This window comes from Wasmannia auropunctata, unplaced genomic scaffold (assembly GCF_000956235.1).
Source record: "Wasmannia auropunctata unplaced genomic scaffold, wasmannia.A_1.0 LD336030.1, whole genome shotgun sequence".
Taxonomy (NCBI): Eukaryota; Metazoa; Arthropoda; class Insecta; order Hymenoptera; family Formicidae; genus Wasmannia; species Wasmannia auropunctata.
In genome coordinates, this window is record NW_012026860.1 from 10,085 (window position 1) to 20,979 (window position 10,895).

General features: G+C 35.9%; 1 protein-coding gene across 9 annotated transcripts in view; it reads left to right on the forward strand.

The window, feature by feature from the left end:
* LOC105452492 (triple functional domain protein) overlaps positions 1-10,895 on the forward strand; it is a 29,151-nt gene that overhangs the window by 4,398 nt on the left and 13,858 nt on the right. For 8 of the 9 annotated variants that reach the window (XM_011693621.1, XM_011693626.1, XM_011693622.1 and 5 more), the window contains 8 exons: positions 1,723-1,818; positions 3,937-4,115; positions 4,197-4,344; positions 4,442-4,633; positions 4,721-6,736; positions 6,815-7,006; positions 7,082-7,345; positions 7,420-7,776. In XM_011693621.1, the coding sequence (XP_011691923.1) occupies positions 1,723-1,818; positions 3,937-4,115; positions 4,197-4,344; positions 4,442-4,633; positions 4,721-6,736; positions 6,815-7,006; positions 7,082-7,345; positions 7,420-7,776 (3,444 nt within the window). The remainder of the gene's footprint in view (positions 1-1,722; positions 1,819-3,936; positions 4,116-4,196; positions 4,345-4,441; positions 4,634-4,720; positions 6,737-6,814; positions 7,007-7,081; positions 7,346-7,419; positions 7,777-10,895) is intronic. The other variant, XM_011693625.1, reaches the window with a different exon arrangement.

The following is a 10,895-nucleotide window of genomic DNA, read 5'->3' on the forward strand; positions in this document are numbered from 1 at the left end:
GTTTATTTTAACGTTTGAAGAAATATTTTTTTAACATTTGAAAAACGTTTATTTTAACGTTTGAAGAAATATTTTTTTAATGTTTAAAAAATGTTTATTTTAACGTTTGAAGTTATCAAATACATACACTGATACACTGAGAAAAAAATTTTTTTTTTTTTTAATTTATGATTACATATTATTATTTTTATAGTTGAGCTAATGATACTTCGATACGAAGAATTTATTTTTTCCAGTATATATTATGTTATATATTATATATTTTTATTATTTAGTATATGTTATTGTTATGCTACGAATTCGGATATTTAATTTACAATATATAACATTTTATAAATTATTATGTCTTTAAATAATTTTGGGCCATTCCACGTGAAGCGGATCAGTCATCTCTCAGAAATTTTTTAAATTTTGCACAAAGGTAGTACTTTGGAAGATAGAATTTAGTGCCAAAGGATTTTTTTCTTATTGCAAAATTAATCGAGATATAAACAATTAAAAATTAGACTACAGTATTTTTCAAAAATTCATAACTCTGTTACTAATAATGCTAGCTAACTGCTTTTTTTAAAAAAATACGCGAAAAATGTTCTAGTTTACGAGAAAAAAATGAAGCTTCCGATCTTGTTTTGTTTTCCATTGTTTATTTAACAATAAACTTTTCAACAATTTTTTTAACAATCAGGGAGAGAGTCGAAAAATCTAAAAAAATATTTTTTATATATTTTCAGTTTTCCTACATTTTAGAAAAAAAACTCAAGAACGTGTTTTGCTTCGTTTTCGAGAAAAAAATTTTTTTAGTTCTTAATGTGGGAAAAATTTGTCGACTCTCAGCGTGCGACTCTTACAAAACAGCCAAACTTACAAAATACCCCTACCATACTGCTGCCCAAATACAACAAAATACTTGATAATAATTATAACAAAAGATCAGGTACTTACTGTACAGCAAACTGTAATAAAAAAAACGCAAATGAGAAGTCGAAATCGTCGGAATAAATGATAAAATTGTTTGGAGAGTTAAATATTGTAAAGTCGATTTTATAAAGTTTTAATTTTCCAGTCAATAACAGCGGCCGCGAACAACATACTAGCAGTATGGTAGGGATATTTTGTAAGTTTGGCTGTTTTGTAAGAGTCGCACGCTGAGAGTCGACAGATTTTCCCCACATCAAGAATTAAAAAAATTTTTTTCTCGAAAACGAGACAAAACACGTTCTTGAGTTTTTTTTCTAACAATAAGATGTAGGAAAACTGAAAGTATATAACAAATATTTTTTCAGATTTTTCGACTCTCCCCGATCGTTAAAAAAATTGCTGAAAAGTTTATTGTTAAATAAACAATGGAAAACAAAACATTTTTGGAATCTTCATTTTTTCCCGTAAACTAGAACATTTTTCGCGTATTTAAAAAAAAAGGCAGTTAGCTTAGCATTATTAGTAACAGAGCTATGAATTTTTAAAAAATAAAGTAGTGTAATTTTTAATTGTTTATATCTCGATTAATTTTGCAATAAGAAAAAATCCTTTGACACAAAATTCTATCTTCCAAAGTACTACCTTTGTGCAAAATTAAAAAAATTTCTGAGAGATGACTGATCCGCTTCACGTGGAATAGCCCATATATATATATACATATATATATATATGTATAGCCATATATTTGAAACGAACATTGTACATACGAATCTTAAGTGGGATTGGATAAAATTCTTATCTTAGGTGCATAGTACCAGTAAGAAGCTTCTTTACCAACTGGATCATCTTGTGCAAGTCTGTAATCAACCACAAGGAATTGACCATGTCTCCAGAAAACATGTACGTTAATTGGTGTTTAAAGAAACAATTACACTGGTCTGCAAAATTTGACTTTTTTCTGTTGTTTAGAAAAGTAGAGTAGTTTTCCATATTTATGATATACTGAATCCGCGAATTCGTAAGTGCAAATGTTTTATTATGTTAGATTTTGAGAAAAATGATGTTGAAACGTTTGAAAAACGCATTTTTGGCTTTTTTTTGAACATTTGTAGCTGACAAACCTTCAATGTACAAGTTTCGAAAAGAATTTAAATTAATGCTTGCACATTATACTTTAAAAATATCAAATCTTTTATAGTCAGCATCGAACTTCTGCACCCTGGCGTGCTTTGTTTTTAGAGGCGGGTGTAATCTCACAGTGTTAAGTAAAACTCGTGATTACTTCATATAATTCCAGTATGAAATACCATTGCAAATAGTAAAAATTTCAATAATGGATCTAATACATGGAACTGAATGCTCTTTTATGATAAAAATGTTTTTTTGTTTGTTAACACAATTTTTGAAAAACAATTTTCGAGAAAACTGACTCCGTAATTCTATTGCATGAAAAAAATATGTTAGTTACATGTATTGTAAAATGTTTACAAAATATTATAAATTTGACATCTTATGTATCAAATCATAAGTATAAACCGTTTAATATACAAACTGCCTAACATTGTTTTTATCAGAGTACACCAAAAACAGTGTAGTAAAAACAAAACGCGCTAAGGGTTTGACGCCAGGACATTAATTTAAGACCTTTTTGAAAGGATTAGAGTCTATTATATAAGGCCTGATTTTGGCTTCCCTCAAATTTTGATCAAATGCAGAGAAAATTACGTCTTTTTTAAATGATTCCGATCATTCTACGGCATAACAAAAATTAGTGCCTATACTTCGATAATATCTCATTGAAAATATAAATTTTTGCGGTATATATGGCACAGGTACCATGCAATCATGTCCGTTTCGGCTCAAAACAATTGAGTGTAATCTATATTTTGAAAGATACATTTTAACAAGGCGCATCAAAATTTGAGGAGGGCCAAAATCAGACTTTATTGACCTTTATCCTTTCTCGCACATCGGGTTCCTTAGCTACGAATTTTCAAAAATAGTTAAAAATGTTTTTCAAGCGTTTTTCAACTTCATTTTTCTCAAAAACGTGACGTGATAGAACATTTTCACTTACGAATTCAGATTCAGTGCTTAACAATTTTGGGAAACTATTTATTTTTCCAAACAGCATAAATCATGTAGATCTGGTGTTATTGTTTTTCCTTTTTATTAAAGCCTTCCTCGTGATTACGTCCTTGTGTGTTTTATTTTTTAAGAACACAAAGCTTTGTAGTATACAGGTATCCAGAAATTCGCCTGCACTACTTCTTGAAGTGATTCATTACTCAAAAAGAAAGAAAAATGCTATATAAATATAGGTCCGGAAAAGAATTGTTTCGTAGTTACAAGCACTTTTATGTTAAAAAAAATCATAATTAAACAGACTCCATGGTGCAGCCTGGGTAACGCCAAAATAGTCCGTAATAAAATTATTTCTGTCAAAAAAATAATAAAATAAATTATGGTATTATGATTATGGCTATGAAAGAAAATTATAATTTTTCATAAGGTTACTAACTCGGAAACAACTCATTTCGAAATCTATTTATATAGTTTTTTTTCCTTCTTTTTGGGTTCTGAATTACTTCAAGAAGTAGTGCGGGCGAATTTCTGGACGTCCTGTATACATACATACACACACATACACACACGCACATACACATAAACACGCGCACACACGTATGTATATGCAAATATATGTATACATACGTATTAGCTTTCGAAACAAATATTTATGATTGAGAATGAGATAGTGACGGATTTCATCATTCTTCTTGTTTTTTGCATGAGATAAAAAGGAGGGATTGTTTTATAAAATTGTTTTGTAAATTCTCTTACTTCAGAAAGATTAATATAGAAAGATATGCTTGCTTATGCTGTAATAATTATATAAAAACTTATTAGAATATCTGATGATATTGATCGGTATGCATGCAGTGCATTATTTATTATTAATAATTTATCTTCCAAAACGATTTGTTTTATAATTATGTTATTTATATCTGATTTAAACAGAACCAAGATGGACACAGTATTGACAGTCAAACCAGCACAAGTGGTAATCCAGCGGCTGATTACAGCGAAGGTGCATCTCATGTATTAGCCGTCATTCATCAGATTCTTGGTCATCATAGAGCATTGGAAGCCCGCTGGCACGCTCGCAAAGTCAAATTGCATCAACGACTTGCATTAAAGTAGATATATAAATGTAGTAAAATGTAGTAAAGCTTACGTACTGTTGTATTGATAGTAACATATGCAATTATGATTTTCAGATTATTTCAAGAAGATGTGAAACAAGTTCTTGACTGGCTGACCAATCATGGCGAAGTTTTTATTAGAAAAAATACAGGTGTAGGTCGTAATCTGCAGAAAGCACGCGTTTATCAAAAAAGCCACGAACATTTTGAAAATGTTGCTCAGGTAACTTTTTTTAGTATATATATTAATAATATAAAATCTTATTTTACACATGATTATATGTTATCATGAATGTACTTAACATTTTTTTTATTTGTAGAATACTTATACAAATGCGACTAAACTTTTGACTGCTGCCGAGGAACTTGCTCACACGGGGGAATGCGCACCTGATGAAATATATGCAGTAGCACAAGAATTAGAGGCTCACGTTAGTAGCTTTGCAGCGAGGGTCGAGCAACGGCGTCGCAGATTAGATTTAGCAGTGGTGTTTTATACTCACGAAAAGGAGGTATTTTTATATAGATTGATTATGTACCAGGTTGGATTGTTTATATATTACATGTACGATGTTATTTTCAATGATTTTGTTTTACAGCTTATCGGTTGGGTAGACGAATTACGTCAGGAATTGCAACAGGATGAGGTTGCGGAAAATCTAGAGACAGCGGAAAGATTGTTGGAACAATGTGCGCAGCATAGATCGTCTTGTCTTGAGGCGTGCGCTTCGACAATAGCTCAAGGCGAAGCTCTGCTGCAAGAACTCCGCGAGGCAACTGACGCACCCGATACAACTGGTTCAATATCAGCTGTAGAGTCGGCCTTGGACAGATTGGCAAGCTTAAGACAAGAATTAGAAGACTTATGGGCCACTAAAAAGCTGAGACTGGAACTGTGCTTGCGATTACGTGTTTTCGAACGTGATGCGCTAGAGGCTAGTGGTCAGCTGGAGATGTGGGCGCAGGAGTTGCAGGGTCCACCGCGAGAGGGTTCTCCTGAACAGTTACTGCGTGTACACAACGATGGAGTCGCTCATATGCAGAATACCGCTTTTCAAATTCTGCATCGTGGCCAAGAATTGGCTCAAGTTTTGGAAGAAGCAGGAGTGTGTATTATGGCGGACGGTCAGCATAGTGCGGCAGCGCGGGTGCAGGTTCTGCTAGAGTTTCTGAATGAGAGAGAGTTGGATGCGGAGGACCTTGCGGAGATGCGAAGGGTACGACTGGAACAGGCTTCTCAATTATTGCAACTACAAACGGATGCTTCTCATGTGATTAAATGGATACGAAACGGCGAATCAATATTATTGGCATCGTTGAGGATACCGGACGATTTCGAAGATGCCGACCAATTGGGAAAGGAACACTATCATTTCCAACTCGCGATAACAAATACTCATGCATCCGCTGTGCAAGTAAAGCATAAAGCGGATGTTTTGATAAACGGGAATCATTACGACCCCAAAAGCATTAGGGAGATTGCAGAGGATGTTACCAAACGATGGCAACAGCTAGTGACCTGTGCGGAAGAACGACATAAATTAATTACTGCCAGTTTAAATTTTTACAAAACAGTAGACTCGGTACGTTCGGTTCTTGACAGTTTAGAACTACAATACAATGTGGACGACGATTGGTGTGCTGATGGAGAAAAAGCCGCCGGAATATCTGCGAACATTACTAGGCATCAGGAGCAAAAGGAGGCTTTTTTGAAGGCGTGCACGTTGGTACGACGGACTGGAGAAACGTTCTTAAAGTACATCAATCGTAGTCTACAATTTTATAGCTATCACGCTAATAGCGCCGGTTCCGCGAACAAAGTAAAAAATATTTTGGAGGAGTTAGTTAGTAAGGAAAACAAAGTCCTCGAATATTGGACGCAACGAAAGAAACGCTTAGATCAATGTCATCAATATGTTCTGTTTGAACGTAGTGCTAAACAGGCTCTCGAATGGATAAAAGAAACCGGGGAGTTGTATCTAGCGACGCATACCAATGTCGGTAAGAATCACATCGAAAACGAACAACTGTTGCAAGAGCATATCGAGTTCAAGGGTGCAGCGAAGGAAACGAGAGAAAGGGTGAAATTGTTGATTCAACTCGCCGACAATTTAGTTGAGAGAGGTCATGCTCATGCTACGGCAATCAAGCAGGCTGTTGCCGAGGTCGATCAGCGATACAAGGATTTTAGCACGCGAATGGATTGCTACAAAACGCAAATTGAAGGCGATTTAGGTATCCAACCTGACGAAATGCATAGAGATCTCTCCATTGACCGGAATTCAGATCCGTTGCTGGAAGAAAAGATCAAGGGTAAAGATTTGAAAGAATTGAACGAGGAGAAAAGAAGATCTGCACGAAGGAAAGAGTTCATTATGGCGGAACTCTTGCAAACTGAACGTACATACGTGAAGGATTTAGAAACCTGCATCCGTTGCTTCTTGGACGAGACACGATGCGGAAAGGGAAACGTTCCAATAGGTTTACTAAGTCGGGAATCGATTATTTTTAGCAATATAGAAGAGATACATCAGTTTCATAGCAATGTGTTTCTACGTGAGCTAGAAAAATACGAAACCATGCCAGAGGATGTGGGACATTGTTTTGTAGTGTGGGTGAGTATTATTCAGATATTTAAATTAACATGAGAAGCAAAACTTTACGAATATCGCGTAATACTTGTTTGATTTTAGGCACCTAAATTTGACATGTATGTAACATACTGTAAGAATAAACCCGAGAGCAATCAACTATTAATAACGCACAGTGGAACATGGTTTGAGGAATTGCAGAGAAAGCATAAAGTAGAACATCCTATTGCTGCATATTTAATTAAACCTGTACAGAGAATTACCAAGTATCAGCTATTGCTTAAGGACTTACAGGTATTTAATATTATACGTACATCTCGAGCTTTGCAATTTTTAATTGACGATGTACATATCCTTTTCTTACTTCAGGCTTGTTGCCAAGAAGGTCAGGGCGAAATAAAAGAGGGATTAGAAGTGATGTTAAACGTGCCTAAAAAAGCTAACGATGCCTTACACTTAAGTTTATTGGAAGGTTGCGACGTTAGTATAGATGCGCTCGGTGACGTTGTATTGCAAGATTCGTTCACTGTGTGGGATCCAAAACAATTGATCAGAAAAGGAAGAGATCGTCACATATTTCTTTTCGAATTGTATCTTCTCTTTACTAAGGAAGTGAAAGACTCTGCAGGAAAGGTTTGCACGCAATATTTTTTTGTCGTTATTAATAAAATCTATTTTATGTCAAAATATGAATTGTTCATCTTTAGGTCAAGTATGTTTATAAAAATCGCCTATTGACCTCCGAATTGGGCGTAACTGAACATATTGAAGGTGACGAATGTAAATTCGCGGTATGGACAGGACGGGCACCGACCAGCGACACACGCGTAGTATTGCGGGCGAACTCAATGGACGCGAAGCATCTGTGGGTGATGCGGTTACGCGAAGTGATACAGGAGACCTTTTTGGGCAAGAATATGCCCAAGAGCCCCGCTAAAAAGAGTTCCAGTCAACGTTCCAGCAGAGATCTGGAGGAATGTGCATCCTTGGACGAGAGTGTGGAGAATCTCGACAGAAATTCCTTGGCTTCCTTCGGTTCGACTAACACTACAGATTCTGATAAGGTAAAATATGACTTCTTTATTATAGAATTTTTTAATATAAAATTTTTTACGCAATTCGTGAGAACTTACAAGATATATATAACATGAAGATTTAGCTACTACAATAAAAGTAACGTTTGATGAAGACATCAATGTGGTATTATTAAAGACGATTGATAATATCATCGTTTTTCAATCATCTCCGGGCTTACTTGACAGTCACGAAAATTTACCTTTAGCCGTCTTTAATCATATCCCGTCGATGTTGTTATTCAACATAATGTTACTCGATATTAATCAATGTTACTAATCGATAATAAAATGTATTTTACTTTTTTTACTATGTCGACGAGGCATTATATTATGATATTACCTCGTTGATGAAAACTATAAACAATTTTTATTACTGCGTAAGAACGATTAAATTGAAACAATTATGTGTATTTAAACGTCATATCAAAGCATGCTTTTTATGATATTAATTTTTGACATAATATTAGTTTTTTATTTAATAAAAAAAATTGAGTCGTCCACAATTGCTTTAAATAAAATGGGCAATTATTTTATTCTGGTTTTGTTAAACCATAATTTTTTGTATTTTAAAGATAAATATGTTTTCGTGTGATTAATATAAAATTCATCCTCTATTGTTATCAATTATTGCCTATCAATTATTGCCCAGCATATATTTTTCAGTAAATTTCCAGTATATTAATGCCCGCTATATTAGTTTTATTTAGAAAAGAATCGTTTTGCTACAGACCAAACTAAAAATTTAAGTATCCTAAATAATTTATTAGTATTACTGCATTGCTCCAGTCTCGAATCGTATTTGTGGTTCTTATGACTTTTCAATGATGTTTTAATGATAGTAGCAGCTTCAACTCTCTTTGTGTTATAACTATGAATTAAGAAATAGCACAAAAAAGTATATAATGATCTTTCGAGTTATATATACGAAATTTTGATTTCCAATCAAAAATATAAAAAATTTTAATTTAAGGCGGAGTTAATTCTTCACGCGCTTTACAATCTATGTATATATTGTACAAATTGGTAAAGAGTTGAAACCACTACTGCCATAAAAACATCGAAAAGTCATAAGCACATTCTATAATATGTGATTCAATAATTATGATCTATAATTAGATTCTTTTATCTTTAATTGTTATATTTACTAATGTGTAAAGATAGTTTTGACTGTTTTAAAGACACGAACATTGAAAAGTATAAATATCTCTAATTATTTTAAACTAATTTATATTTATACTTTGATATTTCTCTTTTTAAAACAAAATCAAGGAAAATTCAAAAGAATCTAATTATAGATCATGATTATTAAATCACGTTTGTGGACATACTCATAATATCGACCTGTATAATAATTTGTAAAACACGACAATTACCTTCGTCTTAATCAAAATTTTTGATATTATTATTTATATAATTTTGATTGGAAATCAAAATTTTGTATGTATAAATCAATGTCGCTTGATCTAATCCGCGAATAACAGAAAACGAGTGAAGCCATGGAAACATCTTGCGCGAAGGGCAGGGTTGCTAATCATTTTTCACCCACTCTTCGTACCTTTGACCTTTAACATTTGTCTTTAAAATCCAAACTAAATATTTTTTTCCGAAGCGCGCCAAAATTGAACCCTCTCACTTTTTATCTCTCTCGTTCTCGCTCTCAGAACGATTCGCCTGCAAATCAGCGCTCATTATTAGCTCCTGAACGCGCCGTACGATCCACCTGATTTCTCGCGAGTTCACCTCTCTATGAGAGGGATGGCAACACACCGCGACACGGGGGAAGGTCACGAAGGCCAGTACTCGCGCAGGGTTGGGTGGGGCGCGAGTTAGGTGGGGTGCGAGTTGGATGGGGCGCAAGTTGGATGGGGTGCGACTTGGATTGGGCTAGTTATAATCTCGTCACTCCGCACGGTCGGAAGACGATCAGTACGACGATCAGTATGAGCGCGACTCCCGGGTCGGATAGACTTAGAAGTCTATCGCTAATCGCGAAATGCCGGGCGAATCGGTAAAGCCCTGACCTTGTCGGAGGAAGGAGGGTGTGAAAAAGAGGGAAAAATGAAAAGTACGAAAACAGAGCGCGTACCGTTGTCGCGCGTTCGAGGATGTGAACGATAGTGCACTTGTCACCATGTTCCTGCCACCCTGCATATCGTGATCGCACTCGCGTCTGAAGACCGTAAACCGCAAGCCGCGCCGATCATAAAGGCTGAACAACCGAATCTGCCCTACTATCATGTCGTTACCGGCCGGTAAACCGGCATCGTTCATCGACAAGGCGCGCAGGAAGATCTCTCTGCCGTGGTCTCGCCAGAACTCCTCAACACCGCCACACGTGACACTCTCCAGACAGCATACCATAGATACGCCGAGCTCGTTTCATGCCGAAAAACTGCGTCAAAATCAACTCTCCCTCGCCCAGGTATCGCCGCGATCACTACGCGCGCGATGTCCGCGAATCTCTATCGGTCTTCTTAAACGAAACTTCTTTTTCTCCGCGAGTCACGAGACTCGTCTCTTCGACTGGCAAAACGTCTCTCGTAGAAGATCGGTACTGCGCGAAGATAAATCCCGCGGAAGAGATTGTTATGATATAATTTTAATAATCTCCTTTCACGCACTCCTCTTTCCGTAATTACGAAAATAGGTACGGACGGTTAAGAATCGAACTAATCGCAAATCGACGCGTTAATCGCTTGCGAATTTGCAAAAGGGCATGGATAATGCAAATCCCGTTGAACATATATCTCTGACTCAGGAGCGTCTCGTTATCATAATAATGTAATCTTTTCTGTGTTGCTTTATCACTTCTATATTTTTCTCCCTCTTCATCTCGATCGTTTGCACGCAGCGCGACGCGGCTTAAGTTAACGACGTCGCGCGAAGGAACTTGGCACGTGGAAAATTCTATTTCGGATCGCGGAATGTATGAAAATCGGGCGGGACCATTTGGACGGTCCACGTCGGGCAAACAATTGCGCGTCTCTCACGCGCGATGAGAGAGAGAGAGAGAGAGTGTGTGTGTGTGCGTGTGCGTGTGTGTGTGTGTGTGTGTGTGTGTGTGTGTGTGTGTGTGTGTGTGTGTGTGTGTGTGTGTGTGTGTGTGT